General features: G+C 45.5%; 1 protein-coding gene across 8 annotated transcripts in view; it reads left to right on the top strand.

Annotated features, from left to right (window-relative positions):
* MYH10 (myosin heavy chain 10) overlaps nt 1-25,403 on the top strand; it is an 87,503-nt gene that overhangs the window by 56,036 nt on the left and 6,064 nt on the right. For 5 of the 8 annotated variants that reach the window (XM_086857098.1, XM_086857096.1, XM_086857101.1 and 2 more), the window contains 25 exons: nt 2,321-2,439; nt 2,871-3,023; nt 3,393-3,566; nt 4,830-5,003; nt 5,715-5,829; nt 9,273-9,466; nt 9,690-9,811; nt 10,140-10,209; nt 10,307-10,467; nt 11,026-11,134; nt 11,220-11,351; nt 12,129-12,335; nt 13,437-13,574; nt 13,983-14,106; nt 16,292-16,463; nt 17,201-17,413; nt 17,511-17,655; nt 18,673-18,879; nt 19,787-19,891; nt 20,882-21,034; nt 21,361-21,609; nt 22,139-22,351; nt 22,983-23,195; nt 24,347-24,508; nt 25,116-25,244. In XM_086857098.1, the coding sequence (XP_086713224.1) occupies nt 2,321-2,439; nt 2,871-3,023; nt 3,393-3,566; nt 4,830-5,003; nt 5,715-5,829; nt 9,273-9,466; nt 9,690-9,811; nt 10,140-10,209; nt 10,307-10,467; nt 11,026-11,134; nt 11,220-11,351; nt 12,129-12,335; nt 13,437-13,574; nt 13,983-14,106; nt 16,292-16,463; nt 17,201-17,413; nt 17,511-17,655; nt 18,673-18,879; nt 19,787-19,891; nt 20,882-21,034; nt 21,361-21,609; nt 22,139-22,351; nt 22,983-23,195; nt 24,347-24,508; nt 25,116-25,244 (3,953 nt within the window). Of the gene's footprint in view, nt 1-2,320; nt 2,440-2,870; nt 3,024-3,392; nt 3,567-4,829; nt 5,004-5,714; nt 5,830-6,886; nt 6,950-9,272; nt 9,467-9,689; nt 9,812-10,139; nt 10,210-10,306; nt 10,468-11,025; nt 11,135-11,219; nt 11,352-12,128; nt 12,336-13,436; nt 13,575-13,982; nt 14,107-16,291; nt 16,464-17,200; nt 17,414-17,510; nt 17,656-18,672; nt 18,880-19,786; nt 19,892-20,881; nt 21,035-21,360; nt 21,610-22,138; nt 22,352-22,982; nt 23,196-24,346; nt 24,509-25,115; nt 25,245-25,403 lie in introns of all 8 variants that reach the window. The other 3 variants (XM_086857094.1, XM_086857095.1, XM_023938455.2) reach the window with 1 other exon arrangement.

The raw sequence follows: 25,403 nt of genomic DNA on the forward strand, positions 1-25,403 counted from the left end.
TTGGTACTCTTGGATATTTATTGTACTGGATACAAAATTCTCACTTCTAAAGCCAAAAGGATGAACAGCTCAGATCACAATTAAATCATATTTTTGTCCTCTTGTATTTAAAATTTTGATGATGTGGTCTGTGCTATTGCACCTTTCTGAAGAAATTGAGTGTAACTGATCTCTCTTTTCTTGTCACATCTCATTGTGAGGGTTTCCCTGCATCCTCTGGAGAAATCAGTGTTTCCTGACAGGGACTCCTCTTGTTTAGACTGATACAGGTCAGGTATTGTCTCTGTGGATGGGAAGGAGTTTGTGTGGGCAGTGGAGATGGGAACCAATTCAAAGAACATGGGAAGCAAATTCTCCCCTGTAGATTGTAAAGGTAGATAAACAAATCCTGGGTTCAAGTACAGGTGTCAGAGAAGTCACAGAGCGTTTGGGGGTTAGGGGGATGGAGAAGCTGTACTTGGAGAATCATTTCATGCTCACCAGATTGGGAAGGAACCTTTCTGCTGAGAGGGCAGAAATTCAAAGCAATCTCATAAAGTTCATGTTCACCTCTGATAGAAGCTCCTCAGTATCTTGGCTTTATAATTCAGAATCTTCTGTCCAAACCCCAGCAGTAATAAAACATGAGTCTGGACAGTCAGGGTTTTCTCCATTCACACCTTTTAAATGGCCCTTTCTTGTTACAGACAAACGAGGAGGTGCCCATGGCAGGGGTGGGAACTGGGTGATGTTTGAGGTCCCTTCCACCTCAGATGAATGATGCTTATTTTAAAGTGCAAGATGAATCCAGCTGAGATAACATGACCCAGTCCTGCCCTTAGATGTGGCAGTTTGCACTTGGAATGTCACTTAGGACAAAGTGGGATTGTTTTCTTCAGAGGAAGCTCAGAGAGGTCTCTTCCACCCCAGTTGTTCTGCTGAATTCTGTTGAAGTGCTGGCTGCAGCCTCCTCAGTGGCTCAGCAGATGTGATGGTTGGGATTACACCTGCTGTGGTTTTTTTGGTTATTCTCACCTAAACTACAGCTTCTTACTGACTGGAAAGGCTGGGACAGTAAATTCCATGTCCCTGGTTTATGCAAGGAGCTGAGTGTGGTATTCGGGGTGCTCTGGGAGAGGGGGGACCCTCCTTCCTTACACTGGAATATCATTTACAATATCCCATGGCTACTTAATATTTTCAAGTTCTTGTTTTATTTGTTTGTTTGTTTTAAAGATCCTGATAGCAGCTTCTACTTGGCCCCTGAGGTTGTGAGTTTTATCTGATGTGCTGGTGCATATTTTTATATTCAGAGCCCAGAAATGCTCCTGTTTGTAGCTCAAGTGGAGGAGTGCTCATTTTGTGGCACTCCCTTAATTTCACTGGTTGTGTGTCACGTCATGACCCCTTCTAGTGAACATATGGCCAGACAATCTCAGCATTAAAGAGCAATAATAGTTTTTTAATACTAAAGAAAAAAAATAATGCAGCAGCAGCTCTCATATATTTAGTATGAAAGTCTGTTTTCCAATGCAAATTTGAAAAAATCAGCTTTTTATTTTCATTTTGACAGTAAAAGAAGCTATCAGATGATAAAGAAAAGGGGCCAAGTACTTACTGGGTGGTGTGGAGAGCTTCCTGCTAAAGGGCAACACTTCCCTGGACCTAAAAATACCTTTGGCGTCACTGTCATTTTTAGAAGTGTGGAATCACAACCACCCAACTCCTGGGCCACGGGTTTAGGGAGGGGGATTGATGCAACAGGAGTCTGTAGGGCTGGCGTGGGTAATGCACTATTTAAATGATGAGATGACATCAGGAGGATTCTGCTGTTAAAGTGCACTGATGCCTGGGGTGTTATTCTGTGTCAAATACTTGGAATCCCAGACTGGTTTGGGTTGGGAGGGACCTTCAAGATTATCCCATTCCACCCCCTGCCATGGACAGGGACACCTTGAATGCTCCAAGCTGTGTCCAACCTGGCCTTGGGCACTGCCAGGGGTGGGGAGTCCTCAGCTCCCTGGCCAAAGTGCCAGATCCCTGCTTTGTGCTGGCACAGCTGCCTGCAGTGCAGTTTTTCAGCCACCTTTAGGATGCTGGCTTTGATGTGTGATGTCCCCATACTGTCCCCATCTTTCCTGGGGGTTCCCTTTGAAAGTAAGGAAATGAGCCCTGGTAGCTGAGGTGTTAATGAGCTGCCCCTGGTGAAACGTGGTGTTTCCCTGCTCCCCGAGGACTGTGTCCCCTGGAGAGCTCTCACAGCCTTGTGGACAGAGCTCAGCTCCGGGGGGTCCGGGCAGGGTCTCTCAGTGCCTCCCTTTGTCCCCGTGTCCCTCTGCAGTCGCACAGAAGCTCTGCCACCTGCTGGGAATGAACGTCATGGAGTTCACCCGCGCCATCCTCACCCCCCGCATCAAAGTGGGCAGGGACTACGTGCAGAAAGCCCAGACCAAAGAACAGGTGAGCTTTAAAAGGTGCTTTAAAGACAAAAAAAGCTTCCTCATCCTCATTAGCTCCTAACAAAGAAAATTGGCTTTGGGTGTTTGCTGCTCTGTTTAAGCTTTACTGCGTCTATGAAATGTTCTTATATGGTAAAAATCATTTGTAGGATAGAAGAAACCTTTCCCTTTCCTTGACTTTCTCCTGGTTTCATCCTTTCATGTTGTGACATTATCAAATACTTGGAAATCTTTTGTTTTTGTAGAACAGTTCAGAAAAAAAAACTTAACAGTGATCAAACTCCAGACCATTCCTACTGCTTGTTTTCGTTCCTCACTGGTATTAACTCCATCCAACTTCTTCTTTTACTGAGTTATTTGGGATAACATCCATGTCTGTGTCCTTTTGATGGCTTTTCCAGGGTAAATAAATTTTCCTGTTTGGATTTTCAGGCGGACTTTGCAGTGGAAGCTTTGGCAAAGGCCACCTACGAGCGCCTGTTCCGCTGGCTCGTCCACCGCATCAACAAAGCCTTGGACAGGACCAAACGTCAGGGAGCCTCTTTCATTGGGATCCTGGATATTGCTGGGTTTGAAATCTTCGAGGTACTTGGAAATATCCCTACTCAGGTTTTCCTTTCCCCTGTTTTCGTGGGATCAGGACACGCTGCAGGGGCTCTGAAAGCAGCGTGCTCCAAGGTTACACAACGGGATTGTTTGGGGTGGACAAAGGCTTTGACAGCCCAAAATTACAGTGCCAAAAAGTCATAATTTAATCTTTAATCCTTCTTTTATGTGTGACAGCTGTTCCTACTATAATTTATATGATGAAGATTTGTAGAATTGCTTTCCAGTTTTCTTTATGTTATGTTCGAACTTCGCAAAGTTTTGGAGAATTTCCTTATAAAGTCAAATTTTTGACTCCCAGATCTGTGGTATCTTGTCACTGACTCATTCTTGATGTTATTCTTGTAGCTGAACTCCTTTGAGCAGCTGTGCATTAACTACACCAATGAGAAGCTGCAGCAATTATTCAACCACACCATGTTTATCCTGGAGCAAGAGGAATATCAACGAGAGGGGATCGAGTGGAACTTCATTGATTTTGGCCTGGATCTGCAGCCTTGCATTGACTTAATTGAAAGACCTGTAAGTTTGCACATGAATAGTGCTCTGAGGAGGAGAGCTTGGAGTGCTGACTGTGTCTTTTGCTGCCTGCAAATGAGACATTTCTTGTGGAGCTGTCATTAAAAGGGAATTAACTGGAATGCTGAAGTTCAAATCTAAAATACTGTGTATTGTTAATAAAAGGATTTATCCAGAGGGGATTTTGCCCTTAATGTCAGTGTAAAACACTGAGCTCAAGACATGAAGCTGCTATTTTTATACCTTTTTCCTGATACTAATGAAGTCATTAATCCTGTCAGTGTCATTAAACTGAGCCATTGTGGTGGAGGAGCTTTGGGACTCAGGTAGAAAGTTTTTCCAAGACTTGTGGTAGACTTCCTTCATTTGAAATCAGTAGCAAAATTCCTGAAACTTTGTGTAGTTTTCTCTCAGAAAATTGCCTTGCAAATAGGAAAACAGAATCTGGTTTTAGTCATTGTGGTTTTTAACATCCTATGGCTGCTCAATTTATGGAAGCTGAAGACGCTTTGAAGAGCAGGAGGAGCAGATGGGGAGAGCAGAGACTCCTGAAAGTTTGTTCTTTCCACCTCAGAACCTGTGACCTTTTAAATTACACCTGGGCCATTGCAGTTACTCCTCCCTGCCTTTCTCTGTGTCCTGGGTGAGCTCCCAGGGCTGCTGTGCATCCTGACCAGCAGAAAAGCTGCACTCCTGTTTTCCTTTGGGAAAAGGGAAATCTTGTTTCAGTTATCAAAGGTCTGCACTTTGTGTGTGGAACTTAGAAAGTTCTGCCTCTTTGGAAGGTGAAATCTCCTCCAAAAAGCCTCAGGGGACAAGGGTGGCTGGCCTCAGTGAGCACATGTTTAGATGAATATCTTAAAAGACCTCAGGTTATTTATCAGTTTAAAAGCAAACCTCAGTACCCTCACAGTTGTTCTGTAGCTGTGATGCCAGGTACATTGAAACATCTCTCACCAAATGTGTGAACTTTGCATTCCCTCAGAACTTTTTAGGCATAAAACCCTTACAAAGGAAGGCTCTGGGCAGCACTGCCCAGCTCAGTGGTGTCTCCATAAACACTGGAATGAGTTTGTTTGAACCAGCCATAACATCCTTCTTGGGCTGGACCCCCCCACAGCTTGTTTTAACTGAAATTAGGCTTGGATCATTTTGGACTACCCTTATTGTGATGTTCAGTGTGTTAGAAATACTAAACTTTTAAATATATATATATAATACATATATATATATAAAACATGAACACATTATCAAACTGCATTTCAGGCAAATCCTCCTGGTGTGTTGGCATTGCTGGATGAGGAATGCTGGTTCCCTAAAGCTACTGACAAGACATTTGTGGAAAAATTGGTCCAAGAGCAAGGAACTCATTCCAAGTTCCAAAAGCCAAGACAACTAAAGGACAAAGCAGACTTCTGCATTATTCACTATGCAGGGAAGGTAAGGGTTCAGCAGTAAATTCTTGTTTGGAAAGGTTGGTTTGGGAAAGTACTCTGCTTTCCTTCCAAAGCCTGGATGCAAAAATAGACAACTTTTGCCTTGGTTGAAGTAGAACCGTGCTAGTCTGGGGGCTCCCTGGGTTGGGATGAAACCCAGGTAGGTATTAATGATTTTTTAGCTGCTGAGCTGGGGTTTATTTGGAAACCACAGGTTTGGCTCTTTAAAGATAAGAACTTTGTTTTCAGCATAGAACCAAATGTTTAAATGTAAATACTGTAGAGAAATTTTTCAAAATCATGTTGCAGCACATCCTTAATTTACTCTCCAGTAATTTAGATGAAGTAATTGGTGTCTGTTCTAGAGCTGGTTTTACATCTTCACAGTGAAACCTTATTTTGACAATAAACTGGGCAGCAAATAAGCACCCAGCTGTCAGGAAGAAAGAAGTCAGATTGCTGAATTTTCAAGAAAACTCCCATTTACTCATTCAAAAGCATAACAAACTTGTGGTACTTTGAACTGTTCTAAGGAGACTCAGCAGGCAAATGTGAGCACCCAGGTCTGGTGTGGGCAGGCAGGGCTGGACTCCAAGCTCAGAGGTCTTTTCCAGCCTTTGTGATCCTGAGCATTGACAGTGAGAGGAAAACACCACTGATGTTTGATGGTGGTAAATAAAAACCTCTGATCCTGTGGCCCTTGGCTGCTCTGCAGGTGGACTACAAGGCAGATGAGTGGCTGATGAAGAACATGGACCCCCTGAACGACAACGTGGCCACACTCCTGCACCAGTCCTCGGACAAATTTGTGGCTGAGCTTTGGAAGGATGGTAAGAGAGTTCTGAGCACAGATTGTTGGAGATTTCACCTTACTGGATGAGTTGTTTGGGTTTTTTTTTTTATTTCTGTTACTTTCTCACCCTCCACTTCTCCATTGTAAATATCTACAGCATTTTATCTCATAACTAGTACCCAAAGTACACCAAGGAAGCTGAGTTGCACCTCTTGTCCCTTGCACATTTACCATTTCTGAGTAGCTGCTTCTCATGTTCATTACTGGGACTGATAATCACTTATTACTTGTTTCTCTGTGTCAAATTTCATGTGGAATTTTGCCCAAACCTCTTGGTGGGGACTTGCTGCAGTGGAGTCCTGAGTATGAACATCTGTAGTGGTTCTAGCTGCTGGTAAAACAGTGTAAACATTGTCTCCTGTGAGCACCAGCACAGTTATTTCCTGTGCAGTGGTGGGTGGTACTCTGTGAATCCACATCTCCTAAAATGACTGCATTAACAGCTGCAGCAGTGCTGAGATATTGCACATTAAAACCAAATCCTGTTTTAGCTGTACACTGCTGCTCAGCCAGGCTACCTGCCCAGCCCCTGAAAGTACTTCTTAGTACTTCTACCAAATGACTCCAAAAAGCAGAAATAGCCACGTAAATACTTAGCAGTGACTTCTGTTCTGCTTTCTGACATCACAGTCTACTGATCAGAGTATATTTACATGTCACAGGATATAAACCCTGTAGTTTGTTACTTGAGGAGGAGATGAAGCTTGTGATTTAGGTGGTGCTGGAGGTTAATGCCGAGTGTGCCTCTTTGGGCAGCCACAGAGAGCAGCTTTAATGAATCTGTAAAGGACTTTTTGGCTGGGGATTTGCTCCTTTCCCTTGGAGGACACACACAGAGCAATTGCGTTTTGGTCCAAATCCTCCAACCCTGTTCCCACAGACCATTGAAATGTGCATGGGATATGTTGTGGCCTGAGTGCTTTTGTAGCACAGTGAAGTGTGTTTGCAATTGATGAACATGTTGTTTTTACTAACTCAAGTGTCTTGTGTATCTGCTCTTCTGTCTTTCTGTTTCTGCTGTTTCTCTGCCTTAGAGATTCAGAATATTCAGAGAGCCTGTTTCTATGACAATATTTCTGGTCTTCATGAGCCACCAGGTGAATGGATATAAAACAGTAGGCCTCCTAAAGGCAGGGCTGTACCTCCAGGAGAACCATTTTTGCTCGTAGGCTTGCATGAACTTCTCATTTCATGCTGAATTTAGGTAAAACCCCCCCAGCCCCCATGGGGCCCCCAGTGCATTCCTGTCCAGCTGCTGCTGCACACACACAAAGCATCTCCAGTTATGCATTGCAGATGAAAAGGTTTGTTGCTTCCTGGTTCCATGAGGAGATGTGGAATTGCCTCTAAGTGACAATTCTGGTAGCTCCAAGCATTTGAGAGAATGCAAAAGCTTTGTAACACTATCAAGCTTCTTTCTGCAGTCCAACATTGACAAAACTCTGGGATGTTTGAGGACGTGGCTGTGGCCTTTTGGGAGGAGAGCTTGAGAATGTTTTGAAGTAATCAGGATGAGTGCTGCAGTTTTAGTGGGGGTAGAAAGTGGAATAAACTTCTTCCAGCCTTGCTGGAATTGTTCTTTTATTTAAAAACTTCTTAATTTTAATATTTATATAAGCTGCAGATGTTTTTTGGGATATTGAGAAATCGAGAAATGCACTTGGAATATCTTTGAGGACACTTTAGATATTTAATTCAACTTCCTCATCCTTCTTGGATTCCTCTCCCCAATTTTAGAAGCACATGGATGTGAAGGTTGTGCCTTCAGATTTTGGGTTTATCTTTCTCTATTCCTGATACATCCCATCCCTGAGGGGTGTTCCCAGGGGAATTCCTGGAGACCTTTGTTCCTGGGGCTTCAGCCAGGGGTGATGGTCCAGCCATGCAGTTCAGGCTTTAAACTTACAGGCAGAGCTCACATTTAACATCAGTAATCCCATCTGAAATATAAATCACCCTCCTGGAGCTGGAGCACAGAGGGGACCAAAACAAAACTGTGCAAGATCACATCTGTTTGCCAAATTTTAGGAAGGACAGTGTGAAAAAACGCTGAGTGGTTGCAGTGCTCAGTGGGGCCTGGTGGGTGCAGGTTTCTAATACCAACAATCATTTCATCCTCTATAAAAGTGACTCCTTGTAATCTCTATCCTGTGGCTGATTTGGGACAGAATTCTGCTTCAAAACAATTTGGGGTATGATCTTATAAACACCTTACCACATACTTATTTCTCCAACTTAAGTAAGTTTAATTCTTGTGTTCAAAACCCTGTGGGGGATCTGGGCTCTGCTCTACATACAAGACTTACTGAAATTTGCTGCCCTGTGTTTCTCTGCTTTTAATTTTCCTTTATTTATTTATTTATTTTAAATAGACCTTTGACCAGTTGAATATTAGGAAGAAGTTAAATAGTGTCCCTTATTTATCAGATAATTCTGGTAGGAATGCAAAATTCTCTCTGCTTTGGTTGAAGTGAATTTGAAGCTAACATGATAAAATTGGAGCTGTAGCCTACAAATAGTTGCTTGTTTCTGGCTGTCCAGCTTGGATTTCATGGAGAACCCACAAATGTTGGGATTTGCTCAGTTCTAAGAAGCACCAGCTGGAATTATTGAGGTGTTAAGCCACCTGTGTATCTTTCAGTGAACTCTTTACATAGTTTTTGACATGCACATGGAATCACCTTCAAGGTTTTAATAATGGCAGTCACATTTCTAATTGTGCTTCTGAAAAACAAACCCTTGAGATCCTTACACAAAATGTTCCAAAGAATCAAAGAAAAATTTCTGTGGTGATGCTTTCTGGTAGCTTGGAAGTGCTTTGGGGTGGAGTTTTCCTGGTTTGAAACTTGTCTTTTGGGTAGGGAGGTCTTTGCAGGTGTATTTAAAAATGGGAAGAACTCTACCACACAACAGCTGAGCACAAGTCTGGCAGATACTTTTTCCCCTCTTGTCACTGAAACAACACTATTTCTATTTCCAACTCTTCTGTAAATTTCTATTAAAACATGAATTAAACTCAGGTTTAATCAATCTCATGGTCATAAGTGACTTTTCATGCACAGATGTGTAATTCCAAAAGTTCAGCTCAGAGATACTGTGCACCGTAAGAACTCAGAGAGAAAGCTGCCTGGAAAGTGGAATTTACATCTCTGTAAAGTTGACTTAAATACAGAAAACAGCTTTCCCGGTCATGTAGAACTGCAAGTAAAGAGCTGGATATCTCAGCCTGTACCTCCTGAAGCTACACTCTTGTGCTGGATGAGTCTGTGGCTTTTGGTCCCCGAGCTTGTGCACAGTGTCCCCGGTCCCCGCTGCGGCTGCCTCGCCCCGGCGTTGTCCCCAAGCTTCCGCTGCTGCTCCTCCGCCGCTGCCGCCCGCCAGCCCCGGGGCCACTCAGCCCTTCCCTCTTGTCCCCACCAGTGGATCGCATCGTGGGGCTGGACCAGGTCACCGGCATCACCGAGACGGCCTTCGGCTCTGCCTACAAGACCAAGAAGGGGATGTTCCGCACCGTGGGCCAGCTCTACAAGGAGTCTCTCACCAAGCTGATGGCCACGCTCCGCAACACCAACCCCAACTTCGTGCGCTGCATCATCCCCAACCACGAGAAGAGGGTAGGGGCTGCAGGCCACTCCTCGTTCTTGCCTCTCACTGCTTTTCACCCTCACTGAGTCCTGCACCCTGCCCGGGTCTCCCTTCTCCAGTCGCGGTTAGATTGTCCCCGTGAGCGAGATCCTCTCAGAATTCCCTGCATGCCCCCTGAGTCACAACCTGAAAAGCTGAACTACAGTTTGCCACCAATACCAGTTAAAATCATCCTTGTTTTGTTTTGTTCAGGCTGGAAAACTGGACCCACATCTGGTTCTAGATCAGCTCCGGTGCAATGGGGTTTTGGAAGGAATAAGGATCTGTCGGCAAGGATTCCCAAACAGGATCGTGTTCCAGGAATTCAGGCAGAGGTAACAGCAGCAGCAGGCTTTGGAGGTCTTAGGAGCTAAACTTCCTTGTTAAATAATTGAAGGCCCTACACTCCTCCCTCCTCCCCCAGCCCAGCTCAAAGGAAATCAAAACCTGATTTTGAGGCCTTGAACTTCAAGTGTTTAACTACTGCAGTTTATTCTAAAGACACCAGGGAAGGGGAAACAATCCAAAATTGGCTGCTGGAAAAGCTTCCTGGAGAACTTCCCTAACTGTGCACTTAGTCACTGTAGTTTATGCAATAAATTTATACTATAAATCACATTGTTTCTTGTTGAACATAAAGGTGTTATTTCATTTGCCTTCAAGGTATGAGATCCTCACTCCCAATGCAATTCCCAAAGGTTTCATGGATGGTAAGCAAGCCTGTGAGCGTATGGTAAGTGTTTATAGCTAAATATTGTCAAAACATTGAAAAATTGCCCCAAATTGTCCTTTCCTTGGTGTAACAACAATGCCCTTCCCTGTCTGTTCAGATCAGAGCCTTGGAGCTGGACCCCAACTTGTACAGAATTGGACAGAGCAAGATCTTCTTCCGAGCTGGAGTCCTGGCCCACCTGGAAGAAGAGCGGGACCTGAAGATCACAGACATCATCATCTTCTTCCAGGCTGTGTGCAGGGGATACCTGGCCAGGAAGTGAGTGTGCTCCTGGGCCTGGCTCTTCTTTGGGTCTCTCAAGCCTCTCTGACAGGGAGCTGTGCATTAAAACTTGTATTTCAGGACAGATTTCCTGAGTGTGTTGCCTGAGGAGCTGTAATTATATCCTGGGTATTAAGTGGATTTTTGCCTGGGGAGAATTTTCATCTTCATTCCTTAACAATCTCTCTGTTCTTGCCTTTGTGGCACACACAGCTCTTGAGAGTAGCTGCAAAATTCCTTTTTCTCTCCTCCTGTCCCACTGGAGGTTCCTGGAAGTACTCTGAAAGCTGCTTTTTAAAAATTAAAGTAGTGAATCCATCCTGATTTTGTCTTTCTAAGAAAAAAACCTGTAGAAAGTAAGAGCAAACAGCATTTTTAATTATTGGAAATGGTGAATCCAGCTCTTGCTCTGCCTTTATAGGAGCAAGAGCTCATAAATCCGGTGTTGTTACTGAAACTTAGAGTTAAGACTACTTATGGTCTGGAAGTGTTGTAGGGTTGGGTTTATTAAATGATGGTCAGCTGTATTTTACACAAACTTTTTGCTGTCTTCAGGGCCTTTGCAAAGAAGCAGCAGCAGCTGAGTGCACTGAAAATCCTGCAGAGGAATTGTGCTGCATATTTGAAGCTGAGGCACTGGCAGTGGTGGAGAGTCTTCACCAAGGTTCCTTCTGTTCAGTTCTATTCTGTTTCATTCACCCATAAATAGGTGAGGGCAGGGTCTCACATTTTCATTTCAACCTTTGCAGGTGAAGCCTCTTCTTCAGGTCACACGTCAGGAAGAGGAGCTTCAAGCCAAGGATGAGGAGCTGATGAAGGTGAAAGAAAAACAGACAAAAGTGGAGGCAGAACTTGAGGAAATGGAAAGGAAACACCAACAGGTTTGTGTCCAAGATCAGCTTTTGATATGCAGGATGTGAATTGAGCTTTGTCCCATGTGAGGGAGCCAAATTGGGGAGCAAAAGAGAATCAGGTGAGCTAATTCTCACTCTGCTGGAATATGGAACAGGAAGAAGCAGGAGCTGTTCCTCCAGGGGTGCAGAGGCATGTTAACAAAACAAAACCTGATTTTGTGGCCTTTCCTGGTTTACAGGAGAAATTCAGTGGCAGTGTCACTCTGTGCCTGGGCTGGGCAAGCTGTGGGCAAACACTTGGGACAACTCTACAGATTTGGTGGCTTTCTGTGATGGCAGAAATTTGGTGCATAAAGGAAGAGCAATTTCAGTGTCATCCACCTGCACTTGTGCATTGGGCAGTGTCCTCTGTGGCATCCTGGTCTCTACACTGGAGACACAGGGAGTTGATGGGTGGATAAGGATCTGGCTGGGTGGGGACACTCCCAGGGTGGCAGTGGGTGACAAGTGGCATCCTCAGGGATGGGGATTGGGACTGGCCAGAGGTTCCAATAACTCTGGGATCAGCCTATGGCACTGCTCTGCCACTGTGCAGGGAGCAGAGCAGGAAATACAGCTGGAGCCACATCTGCTGTCCCCTGCACTGCTGCTAAAGCCTCTTCTGAAGGTCTTTGGGGTGGGATGTGGACATGGGAGTTGGGAATTGGAGCAGAACATGGCCTTGAAGTACCTTTGTAGTTGTCATAGGTGTAATCTCTCACTGAAGTGTCATTTTTAAAGCTTTTCTGCCTTTTGTATTTGCAGGTTCTGGAGGAGAAGAACATCCTTGCAGAGCAGCTCCAGGCTGAGACAGAGCTCTTTGCAGAGGCTGAGGAGATGAGGGCTCGCTTGGCTGCCAAAAAGCAAGAGTTGGAAGAAATTCTCCATGATTTGGAGTCCAGGGTTGAGGAGGAGGAGGAAAGAAACCAAATATTGCAGAATGAGAAGAAGAAAATGCAGGGCCATATCCAGGTATGGTTCTCAGTGGCTGAAGGTGCAGAAGTAGGATTGGGAAGCTCCCTCAGCATCTCTACAGGACACAGGAATTTGGCTCCTAAGTGGAATAAGATTAATTTTTTTCTCTTCTCTCTCTGTGTTCAGTGTTATGAGCTTTGTGAGGTCTCAGGTGAGGGTGAGGACAGAAAGGAAAGGCAGGATGCCCTGTCAGGGTGTGCTGAGAGATAATTAAAGGCAGCAAAGTGCTCTGAAGGCAGGAACCAGGCAGGGCTGCACAGGCCTTAGAGACAGGCTGATGTGTCCCTTGTGAGAGAAATGTTCCTTTTGGACTGAAATCCAGCGAACATCATGAAGGATATTCCTCATTTGACTTTACTAAGACAATGTCATGTCCTCCAAGTTACTTGACTGAGTTTTTTTTTTGAAAATCAGATTATTTAGATGCTTCCTTTTTTTAAATACTGGTAGCCCTAAAGAAAAGAGTAGCTGAGAACTTACCTGTCTTCCAAAATATTAGAAGTAGCTGAAGAGGAAATAAACTCCACTCCTCACAGCTTTTGATGCCTCTCATAAATGTCTATTAATTATATTGAAATGAATCCTGTTTAAACCCTCAGAAGCACAGTGCATTATTGCTTTTCAACTCTTTGTGTCAATAACTGAACTCTCAGCTGTGATACTGAAATAAGGGGAGTTGTTTCCTGTGGAATCTCTTCCCATTTTTCCACCAGGAGCTCCATTCAGGTGCAGTGTGCTGGGAAGTCCCTGACATAAAGCCTGATCTGATTTGGATGCCATTGATTACAGCTGTTTTATTTTATAGTTGGGATTAGGAGGGTGAGGACTGTGGCAGTGAGTGTGTGTTTCCTAGACAGCACATTTCACCCAAAGCTGGAATTCAGAGCATCAGAAATTCCAGGTGTATCCCATGGCCCTTATTTCCTTACCAGATCATTCATCCTGTGAATGAATCTAACAAAGCAAATGTGGGTTTAGTGTGTGTTAGGACAAGAGGCTTTTCAAAATAGCACCTCTTTGTCACTAAGGTAAAAAACCCAAAGTGTTCCCACATGGCTAACCTGGAAAATGCACAGATGCAGTTCTCTCTCTTGCCAGGACCTGGAGGAACAACTTGATGAGGAGGAGGGAGCTCGGCAGAAGCTGCAGCTTGAAAAAGTGACAGCTGAAGCAAAGATCAAGAAGATGGAGGAGGAGATCCTTCTGTTGGAGGACCAAAATTCCAAATTTCTGAAGGTGAGAGCAGTGTGCAGGGTGGAGATGCCAAAAGCTGCAGTCACAGAATCTGGGCCATTTGCACCTGGACACTTGAGGGGTGTGACCAGGGCAAAATCTTTGAGCTGGAGAAATTGTTTATAGTTGCCATTGCTCTGTGCAAACAGATTCCCACTGCTGCCCTAAAGCCAGGCCTGCTGAGTGCTGAATTCCAGGTCTCTCTTGGAAATTAAGTGTTCCAAACAATTCCAATTGATCCTTAATATTGATAATCAGTTGAAATGAAATCTGTATTAAAAACAAAATCTGTAATAGAATATTGTACTCTATGACACCCTTCTGTGGGCTTTGTACATTCCTTTATTTGCATTGCTTAGGGACTCTGGAAGTTGTGCTTAAGTTCTTTTTCCTCCCCTTTCTCCTCCCCAGGAGAAGAAGCTGATGGAGGATCGGATTGCTGAATGCTCTTCTCAGCTGGCTGAAGAAGAAGAAAAAGCCAAAAACTTGGCCAAACTGAAGAACAAGCAGGAAATGATGATCACTGACTTGGAAGGTTTGTTGTGCCTGGGAAGAGCCTGGACCTGCTGCCAGGAGGGAATGGATCCCTGGGGACAGGGCTCAGTGTCTGCTCAGCCTGTGCAGAGTAACCTGAGCTGGGGATGCTCCAGAGCTGCCATTTCAGCCAGTTCCTGAAGGAATTCTCTTGCAAGACTTGTTGCATCTGGCTGCTCTGTCTCTTCCCTGTTGAACTTTTCAGGTTTTCATTTCTGAGAATCCATTTCCTATACAGACACTCAGAAATTCCTGCTGTTGCCTGTGTCCATTAGCACCGAGGGAAACATCCTGGCTCCTGGGAAGTTTCTCCCACTTTTCTGTAACACCAGAGCATTCCTGCAGCAATGGCAGCAGGCATTCTTTAGGCTTCCAGCATTGTTTTTCAATGAGCAAATCTCAACTGTTTTGCTTTTCTTCATATATATTTTCATTATATTTATAGATTTATTTTATAGTGCTTTATTTTTGTTGAGCAGCCTGCTCTGGTGGAAGGTGTTTTGCCCAAGGCAGGGGGTTGGAATGAGCTGAGATTTAAGATCTCTTCCAACCCAAACCATTCCATGATTCCATCTAAAATGGTTCCATTCCTTCCCATTTGTTTTGGATTGTTTTGCCAATGTTGTCACAAGCTAAACCTGCCCCACATGCAACCTTTCTTGATTTTATGTTGTTTTTTTTTAATTACTATAGATACTGTGCAACATTAATGAGCTGCCAAGTCAAAGTTGCAAAATAATAGAGAAAGTTGTTCTCTGTGCCCTAATTTGGGAACAGCTCTTGCACTTGCTGTGTTGTGGCCTGTCTTGCTACATATTTTAAGGCTGATGTGCTTCTGGAAGAGTCTCAGAGTTTTACCTTATCTGTGTAGGAAGGTACTGAGCTAACAGGGCTAGATTGATGATCCTTGTCTTTAACAGTTGTATTCAGAGACTTTAGGATGGGTCTAAGTAAGCTTTACTCACTGGAAAATACTGCTGGAGTAGCTCTGTGCTTAAATCAGGCCTAGGAACTTGACAGATGTGTTTGGTTACAGAGCCATTTCAAGACTGATGACCTTAGGAGTGGAAATTAAAGCTTATATTTTAAGTCATGCAATTTCTTGGCTAGGAAAGCAGAGTAAAATGATATTTACTCTTGGAGATGATTCAAGAAGCCATTAAAGTCTCTCTGCTAGAGTCTTGGCACTGCTAGGCACTGATATTTGGGGAAAAAAATTAATTCAGTTTGCTGTGAACTTTCTCAATTACAAAACTGGGTCTTGTGACACTGCTCTGTCACTCACCAGGAACTCCATGTAAAAACAGAGGGAAAAGTACAATTCTTTTGGAATGTGAAACTGTTTGGAGAAAAGCAGTGTTACTTTAGGTTGTCTGTAAAATCCCCAATAGCCCAGGGTGGCTCTGAGGTGATGCTTGACCACAGCTCCCTCTCCCTGTCAAAGATCCTGGTCCAGAAGTAGGCTTAGGAAGGGTGTGAGGGAAATCTTTGCACTGAGGAGCCACAAAGTATTGAACAATAACTCCTGCTGTCACTTAGAATTCTAAATTGATGCCAGTGCCTTTAGAACTGTGCTGAGGCTCTGCTCAGCAAATCCTTCTGTGGCTGAGATCTGCTCCACATCCTCACCTGCTGGTGTGGGCAGCCCAGCCTGGACCTGCCGTGATTCTGCCATGGGCTGAATGGCTGAGTGCTGAATCCCAAAGAATTCCTTAGGGCTGGAGCCACACAAATCAATCACTGGGAGGGTTGCAGAGTTTTGCTAAATATTGATTATGATATGTGATTAAATAGCACAGATACTTGTAAAATGGTTTATTCAAGTTTGCTTTAAGCTATGCCATTTTCCAGTAGACTTTTTTGGAGTCTGGCCTAGCCCTTCCAAAGCCATGCAAGCCAGCATTTGTTCCAGGCCCCAGTTTATCTTCTTTTTTTGAGTCTGTTACTCCTTATTTTCTACCAAATGTTTCTGTTGCCTCATCTCAAACTATTCACAGTTGTCAGAGACTTTCCCCTGACTTTCTGGCTAAGCCATGAAGTTCTCCTTTGCTATTTCATTTTTCTGCAGACTGGAGAAAGAATTGAAGCAGCATCAATTAAACTTCCCCCCCTTCCTGCCACCCCAAACTCCCTGAGGGTGACAAGAGGAACAATTCCATAGGAATTTAATTCTTTGCTTCCTTTAGAACGCCTAAAAAAGGAGGAGAAGACCCGTCAAGAGTTAGAAAAAGCAAAAAGAAAACTGGATGGGGAAACAACAGACCTGCAGGACCAAATAGCTGAGCTGCAAGCCCAGATTGAGGAGCTGAAGATCCAGCTGGCCAAGAAGGAGGAGGAGCTGCAGGCTGCTGTGGCCAGGTCAGTGTGGGACAAACTCCCCCTGATTGAATTTCGCCAGAGCTGGGAATGCTGCAGGGAATGCAGAATGGAGCAATTCTGGAGCAGCTCTGGACCCCTGTGCTGTGCACATGGCAAATCTAAAGGGATTCAGGTGTCCCTCAGCATCCTTGCTCTGCAAAGAGAAGTTTCACGTGGTCTAACAGTGTTCAGGCTCTGGAAGCTTTTTTAATCTTCCAAAATTCAGCCTCAGGAGGGGAAAAATTTGTATTTCTCAGTGGGTCTTACCAAAGTGCTGGGCAGGACAGACTTTATCTGGGTTTGTGTGATGTCCCATGTTATGCTGAACACCATCTGTATTTTTTAAGTATAATTTTATAGAGAAAATCCTACAAATGGAACATTTCTTTGGCAGTGTTGAGATCTACAAAACTGGAATACTCGACCTAAACTGAAACTTGATAATTCTGATTGTGCACCTTGGTTTTATCTGTGGTATCTTTCATCCACCCCTGGAAATGTCCAAGTTGGATGGGCTTGGAGCAACCTGGGATGGTGGAAGGTGTCTCTGCCCATGGAAGGGGTGGGAATTTGATGATGCTTAAGGTCCCTTCCAACCCAGCCATTCTATAAATTTCTTTATTTATTTTATTTTATTTTATTTTAGTGGAAGAGTTAAGTTTTTTTTGTAGGTAATTGAAGCAGATGATTGTGAGAGCAGGTGAAATCCCAGTAACTGTGGTGGCTCTGTTTGACAGAGGGGATGAGGAAGCAGTTCAGAAGAACAATGCCCTGAAAGTGATCAGGGAGCTGCAGGCTCAGATTGCAGAGCTCCAGGAGGATCTGGAGTCTGAGAAGGCGTCACGGAACAAGGCAGAAAAGCAGAAAAGGGATTTGAGTGAAGAGCTGGAGGCTTTAAAAACTGAACTGGAAGATACTTTGGATACCACTGCAGCACAGCAAGAGCTGAGGTAGGATCATGGTCTGTGTGAGAAAGCACCACTGAAATTCATCTTCAATTTACAAAAGAAATGTGGATTTTTTGGTGACCCTTGGTGCTTCCTCCAGGACAAAGCGAGAGCAGGAGGTGGCTGAACTGAAGAAAGCAATTGAGGAGGAAACCAAAAACCATGAAGCCCAGATCCAGGAGATCAGGCAGAGGCATGCTACTGCCCTGGAGGAGCTCTCTGAACAGCTTGAACAGGCCAAAAGGGTGAGGAGAAAATGAACTTTCTGCTTCAGGGGTTTTTCCAAGTACCATAGGCATGGTTCCTTCCAGGATACCTGAGCTGAGGTTTTCCATGATCACAGGCTAAGCTGTCCTCTAAAAACCTTTCTCAGTTGTTGAGATTTATCATGTTGGTTTGACAGTATTGCAGCTGATCAGCAGCACTTCTGTGTCCTCTGGTCAGCAGCAGCAGAGCAGGCAGCAGCAGGCACAGGTGGATCACATGGCTCCTGTTCTTATCCACAAGGAGAATTATTCCAGCAAAAGAAGTGTTTAGTTTTGGAAATTAGAGCTGGGGCCATTTACCAATGTGTGTGTGGACAGTTCATACCCTGTGGTGATGCTTTTATGTATTCTGAATACTGCACAAGCTTCCTTAGTATTCTAAATTAAGTGAGAAGTGCAGGAGTTGAACTGTGATTTTCACCAGCTTTATTCACTTGAAAATCTTCTGCATGTCTTCTGGTCCTTATTCAATAAATATTCTCACTAAGAGCTTGAAAAGATGGAAAAATACCCTGCAATCTGAAACAAAGCTCCTGTGACAAGATGCTGTCAGCTCTGGTGATACAGCAAAAATGACACTTAAACATCCCTTATGCCAATTATTGCTTTTTAAAGGCTTTTGACAAATGTCAGTGCAGTGCTGAGGATTGCTTTGTTCTGCACTTCCAGGCTGCTCTGCCTACTCAAATCAGGGCAGCTTTGGTTCATATCTTCCCTTTTATTTCTGTGAGATGAGCCATGCTGATCTGTTAATGGGCACATTCCTTCCTCCTCGCAGTGCTACCAAAACAATCATTTGCAGTGCTGCCATCCCAGATCCTGCCTGTGCTGCTCCTCACTGCACCTGGCAGAGAGCGCCCCGAGTTCCTTCAGGCTTTCCCTGACACTCACTTGGCTTCTCTCTGAGCATGGCAACCTGATCTGCAGGACCATTTTTAGCAGGAAATATTCACCTGCAGCAAAGAGTTTAACTTCCTTTCCTTTTGCCTTTCCTAGTTCAAAGCAAACCTTGAAAAGAACAAGCAGGGATTGGAGTCTGACAACAAGGAGCTGGCCTGCGAGGTGAAGGTGCTGCAGCAGGTGAAGGCAGAGTCTGAGCACAAGAGGAAGAAACTCGATGCTCAGGTGCAGGAGCTGACTGCAAAGGTGTCAGAAGGGGAGAGGCTGAGGGTGGAGCTGGCAGAGAAGGCCAACAAGCTGCAGGTAAGGCTCTGGAAGTCGTAAAATCCTGGAAAACAGGCAAAGAGCTCAAAGTTGTAACCATGTGCAGAAATGGCTGATGTGGGAGGTGGCCTCAGCAAGGGCTCTCATGGACTTGAGAGGCCTCAGAGTGGTGATGTGCCTCAGGTGGGGAGAGCTGGACAGCTGTGACATCAATCCTGAATGTCCTGGGCTGTGGGGGAGTTCCAGTGGCTCTGAAGGATGTGCCTCCCATCCCAGAGAGCAAATCCTGCAGGAGCTCTGCACAGGACAGCTGGAATACATGTTTTTATCTTGGCTAGGGAATTGAGTAGATTGGGCTAAGCTTTTCCATAGGCATGAGCAAAAACTGATGGTGGCCATGGGTTTGCCTTGGTGCTCCAAGCAGGGAGGGCTTTGCAAGCACAGGCCCACGTTTCTGGGAAATGGAGCAAATGCAGCCATGGCTGATTTCTGAACCACAGCAGTGAGGGCTTCAGGTAAATCCAGCTAAAGCTTCAAAAAGGGAATGGCCCAGCTCCATGTGGAGGAAGCTTTCAGGCTGTCTCTCACTGTATATAAAAGTAGTGTAGCCCACAATAAGCAGCTGGCACCTGGCAGAACCTTTCCTCTTGCTTTGACCCAGCTGCCACCCTGATGATTCCTGAGTTAATGCTTCCATGAAATACATGGTCCTAGAATTAAAAGCAGCATTCAAATGTGAATGCAGGGATCAGAGCCCAATAGCCTAACTCTTGTTTTGTTACTGCACGTTCTACTTCCATTTGGTAGCCAGGCTTCAGTGGTTTTAGCTCGTTGTCCCTCTCTCTTGGGCTCTGTTGCTGGGATTTGCTGAGGTTTTGTGCTGTGCATTTCCAGCCCCCAGTGGGATTTGGGCTGTGCTGTTACCTTTGGGCTGCTTGTTTTGCAGAATGAGCTGGACAATGTCTCCAGTCTGCTGGAGGAGGCAGAGAAGAAAGGCATCAAGTTTGCCAAGGATGCAGCCAGTTTGGAATCTCAGCTTCAGGATACACAGGTGTGTGTGCAGCGAAGCTGAGCTTGGCACTGGAGCTCTGCTCCTCGGGGAAATGCTGACTGCTAACAGAAAATACATTTTCATTCATGCTTTGGAAAGTCCCCTGGGTAGAAGCTGAATTTCCTGTTCAGTACATTGAAATGGGATGGATTGGGATGGCTCAGCTACATGGGGAACCAAGTTTTCATTATCTGAGCTTCACTACCTGATAGCTGGTAGTTCTGTTTCATGTCTTTGTCTCCAACAGAGATAAGAGTCAAATGAAAAAACCCTTTCCAGGCAGAATTTAATGTCAATATCCTTGGGATATATGATAAACAATACCCTGTCTGCTACTGAGAACTTCAAATTCTTACAGCTGAAGATCAAAAAGTCAGGTTTTGATTCTTGACTAAGAAAAATCAGCTTTCTGCAGATATTCATCACTTCAATATATTTTTTCTTCCCTATATTAAAGTTCTAATTGTGACCACTTAACTCTGGATGATGTTAATCACAACTGGAGGGGTTTGTAGGGAGCAGGATGGGGGTTACACCTTTCATTACTTTGTTATAACAGACATTTCCACCTTTAAAGTGACCTTTATATTTAAACAATGCAGAAAACCTGGAAGCATGCTGCCATTGCAGGATTTGCTGCTCCGTGTTCTTCCCAGGTGGTTTAAAATAGGTGCTCTATTCCTGTCTGAAAAAAGAAAAAGTACATTTTGAGAGTGACTTCTGTGCTTGTCCCTTGAAAGATAGAAAAGTATCATCCATTGACTTCTAGACCAGACTCTGGTATGGGTTCTCTGACCAGAAATATGCTTTATGAAGGTTTAAGTGTGCCCAAAATGAATGGTCAGTGGCTTTTTGAAAACCCAGATAATGAATGTCTTCATAAAGCACATCCTTGTCCCAAAATCTGAGGGAAAAATAAACCTGGAGCTCCCTGTGTGGAGCTGTGGGGGTTTCAGAGCACACTCAGCTCTGCTCATGCTTGTGCTCCAGGAGCTGCTCCAGGAGGAAACCCGCCAGAAGCTCAACCTCAGCAGCAGGATAAGGCAGCTGGAAGAGGAGAAGAACAACCTGCAAGAGCAGCAGGAGGAGGAAGAGGAGGCCAGGAAGAACCTGGAGAAGCAGATGCTGGCCTTGCAGGCCCAGGTAAGGTGCTGTGAGTGGCAGCACTTGAGAGAGGAGCTGTCCCAAGCTGGTGTCCCAGAGCTTTGGGGAACGCACCATGGAACTCACACAGGTGCTGAAGCAGACTCGGGAATGAAGTTTCCTGTGGCCTTCCTCCACTGCAGTAATGATGTGTACACTGAACTGTGATGGGCAGCCTTTGCCCTGCTTGACACTCTGAGAATTCCCAGTTCTTGTGTTCCCTTAGCTTGCAGTAACAACTGCTCTGCTCTTGCTCTTTGCCCCGGGTGCCTTTCCTCCCTCTCGTGATGCACTGAGGGACTTCACTTGCTTTTATTGAATTTCAGTTGGCTGAGGCCAAGAAGAAGGTGGATGATGACTTGGGAACCATTGAAGGCCTGGAGGAAATTAAGAAGAAGTTGTTGAAGGACATGGAGGCCCTAAGCCAGCGCTTGGAGGAGAAGGCTCTGGCTTATGATAAACTGGAGAAGACCAAGAACCGCTTGCAGCAGGAGCTGGATGACCTGATGGTGGATCTGGATCACCAGCGCCAGATTGTCTCCAACCTGGAGAAAAAGCAGAAGAAGTTTGACCAGGTACTCCAGTTTCCTGTCATCTTCCTGGATTTTAGGGTTTTAAATGTTATTGTTGCTGAGCCTTGTGTAAAGAAGGGTCTGACTGGTGTGCTGTAGTTGTTGATAAATCTGGGAGCAGCTGGCCTTTGTCAGGAGTAACTTGTCACTCCCAGTTCCGTGAGCCAGATGCCACCTCTGAGGCTTGGCAGATCAAATAATCAACTCTTCCTGTAGAGAAAGAGAATTATGCTGGAAAAAAAATTTAAGGGTTTTATTGTAATCCCTCAAAGTAGACTAAAAAAGGATCTGAAGAGTGAAAGATGGAAATGATACAAAACTTGAGTCTTGATGAGTAGCTTGCTTTCCTCCTCTCACCCCAGAGGAGCTGGAGCTGTTCTCTCACTGGCACTTGGATCGTGACCGAGGGACCAGACAGCTCCTGAGGGCCAGTTAAACCCAGAGCATGAACCACTTCCTGAACAAAACACCTGAGGCAGGAAGGACCTGACTGTGGAGCTTAAGAGATGGATTCATTGTTTCTTATGTTCAGATGCTGGCAGAAGAAAAGAACATTTCTGCCAGACATGCAGAGGAGCGAGACCGTGCTGAGGCAGAGGCGAGGGAGAAGGAAACCAAAGCCCTGTCCCTGGCCCGGGCCCTGGAGGAGGCCCTGGAGGCCAAGGAGGAATTTGAAAGGCAGAACAAGCAGCTGCGTGCAGATATGGAAGACTTGATGAGCTCCAAAGATGATGTGGGCAAAAATGTGAGTATGGTTCCACAGCCTGTTTGTCTGTGCACAAGAACAGAACCCAAAATGCTGGAGGAATTAATGCCCAACATAAGGGGGTGGTCCTTGTTAACATCAGGCCTCTTCAAAAGCTCTATTCTCACCCTCAAGGAGATCCCAGGTTCAGTTTTATACTTTGGATCAGTGCAGGTGGGACTGCAGTCTGATAGCACTGGTCATGTGTTGCAGCTGTGATAGGTGGGGGCAGCCATTTTTTTTCTCATTTTTGTGTTGCTGGGTATAATTTTTGCATGTAAATGAGGGGTAACGAGGGTTTCTGTAACCTTTGGTCAAGCTGAGTTGCAGGACATGGTTGAACCGAAGGCAGAGCAGAGCTGTGACCCTTCACTGTCCTCCCTTCTGCTCCCAGCTGGGGCAGCAGCAAAGGACCTGGACCTGCCCTTCCCTGCTGGTCTTTGCTGTGTCACCGTGTCCCAGCCCCACATCATTACCCAAACCCAGATTTCCCCTGTGCCAGCCCTGCTGAGGGAGGGGAGAGCTGTGCTCTGGTACTGTGGGGCTCTGCTTCAGCCCCAGCTGTGAGCTCAGTGTCCCCAGAGGCAGCCACTGCCCTGCCAGGCCCTGAAGGACAGGGTCTGTGCCTTAGGTCCACGAGCTGGAGAAGTCCAAGAGAACCCTGGAGCAGCAGGTGGAGGAGATGAGGACTCAGCTGGAGGAGCTGGAAGATGAACTGCAGGCCACAGAAGATGCCAAACTCCGTCTGGAGGTGAACATGCAGGCCATGAAAGCTCAGTTTGACAGAGATCTGCAAGCCAGAGATGAACAGAACGAGGAGAAGAAGAGGATGCTGGTGAAACAAGTATGTCTGTTTTACTTTGTGATGTAGTCAGAAGGGGAGGAAGGTCTTTTACCAGAATTCTGAGCCTTCTGTGCTACCAGAAAAATAATTAAAGATTCCACCCTATGGAAATCCCAAAGCATAGCATTTTTACAAATCATACCATAGTTCTGGCTGAGGGTTGGCCACTGTCACCAGGCAGTGTCAGGTGGTGCTGGTGCCCTCCAAAACCACTCCACGAGCTCTGGCTGTTGCTGCCTGGGTTTATTCCCAGGACAGGGATATCTCTGTTGCATTTTCAAGCCCATCCTATTTGCTGTCCAGGAACAAATCCATGGATGCTTGAGATAAACACAAAAATTAAGTGAACAGTTTCCTGAATGCGAATCATGGCAGAGCTTCCAGGTTTGCCAGGCTTGAGAATTCTGGGAACACAAAGATCAGAAGAGCCTCAGGAAATTCCTTTAGAGGATCATGCTTGTAAGAGAAGATGTTCTAAATTAAGTGTTGAGGAATAAACCAGCCGAAATTCACGATTTATCCCAAGAAAACAAAAGTGAGAATCACCAGTGTAGAGATGTCTTGGGAATAAACCTGGCCTGCAGGGTTTGGAAGGCCACTGCAGTACAAAGTTACTGTTATCTGAACTGGACAAGAGCTCCTGACCTTGCACTGGGAGGGGATTTGCTTCAAAATAAAATATTCTTTCAGGTTGGTAACCTGTGGCATTTCTGGCTCAGTTGATTTTTGCATAGGTTTGGCTCAGTCCATGTGGCCTGGCTGTTCACACACTCTTGTTTTGGGAAAAGAGGTTGTTGGTGTATAAAGCCAGTAAAGGGCTGTTCAGAGGGAACAGCTTCATTGTTTTCTTGAGACAATGAGGTGATTCTGCTTCTTATTTTCCATCAGAGGTTGTGACATCTGCCCTGGAGATCCCTCTGAGGATGGGAGTGGTGGGCAGGGGGCTGAAATGATGCTGAGCTCTTTCCTGAGCTTTCCCTTTTGCTCAGTGCTGAGGTCTCTGCTTCCATTTGGGATTTGGCCTTGCCATGCCCTCCCCTTAGCTGCCTTTTCCCGTGGGGAGGTGTCCCTGTGCCCTGGGCAGCCCTTTTGGGGTGCCTGGCCTGGGCTGTGAGCCCTGCAGGGGCTGATCCTGCCCATGCCTGGCCCAGGTGCGGGAACTGGAGGCTGAGCTGGAGGACGAGCGCAAGCAGCGGGCGCTGGCCGTGGCAGCCAAGAAGAAGCTGGAGATGGATCTGAAGGACCTGGAGGGGCAGATCGAGGCTGCAAACAAGGCTCGGGATGAAGCCATCAAACAGCTCAGGAAGCTCCAGGTAGGCACAGCTGATCAGGGAGCTGGGTTCTGTCCTGGGAGCTGCCCAGGGCCGCTTCCATCCAGTGCAGCTGCAGCTGAAGGCAGGAGGAGAATCAGACTCATCTGCTGGGTCTGAGAGTGCCCAGCCTGGATTTATCCTCAAAACTCCTCCTTTTATAGAATCACAGAATGGTTTGTGTTGTAAGGGACCCTGAAGTGAATCTTGTTCCAAACTCCCCTGCCACAAAACCACTTTCCACATCCCTGGAGATGTCCAAGGCCAGGCTGGACAGGACTTGGGGCAACCTGGGATAGTGGAAGATGCCCCTGCCCATGGCAGGGGTGGCACTGGATGATAATTAAGGGCCCTTCCAGCTCAGGTCATTCTGAGATTCCACTCTCTAATTCTATGGAATGCTTGAAGTCTTGGAATGTGTTATTTCTGACCAGGCATTGAGGGGTGGAAAGATGAGAAAATGCAGTTTTACAATACACAAGAACTGGAAATGCCTTTAAGTGGAATGAAGCCACTTAGGGAGAGCAGCCTTATCTCTCAGGGGCTGGAATGGATCTTGTGGTGGTGCTGATGCAGCCTGGCTGTTCCTCACCTCTCTCTCTACCTGCAGGCTCAGATGAAGGACTACCAGCGGGAGCTGGAAGAGGCCCGAGCATCCAGGGATGAAATCTTTGCCCAGTCCAAAGAGAGTGAGAAGAAGCTCAAAAGTCTCGAAGCAGAAATACTCCAGCTCCAAGAGGTGAGATGGAAATCCTAGAGATTGTTTTTTCTTGATTAGAGTAAGGCAAAGAGGAGAGGGTAAAAAAAAGTAAAAAGCAATGTGTTGAACAGAGAAATGGGAGCCAGGAGAGCTCTGGTTCCCCTGCTCCAGGTCATCAGTGAGTCTTTACAGCTTTGC

Source organism: Cyanistes caeruleus, chromosome 19 (assembly GCF_971803275.1).
Source record: "Cyanistes caeruleus chromosome 19, bCyaCae1.hap1.1, whole genome shotgun sequence".
NCBI classification, from domain to species: Eukaryota; Metazoa; Chordata; class Aves; order Passeriformes; family Paridae; genus Cyanistes; species Cyanistes caeruleus.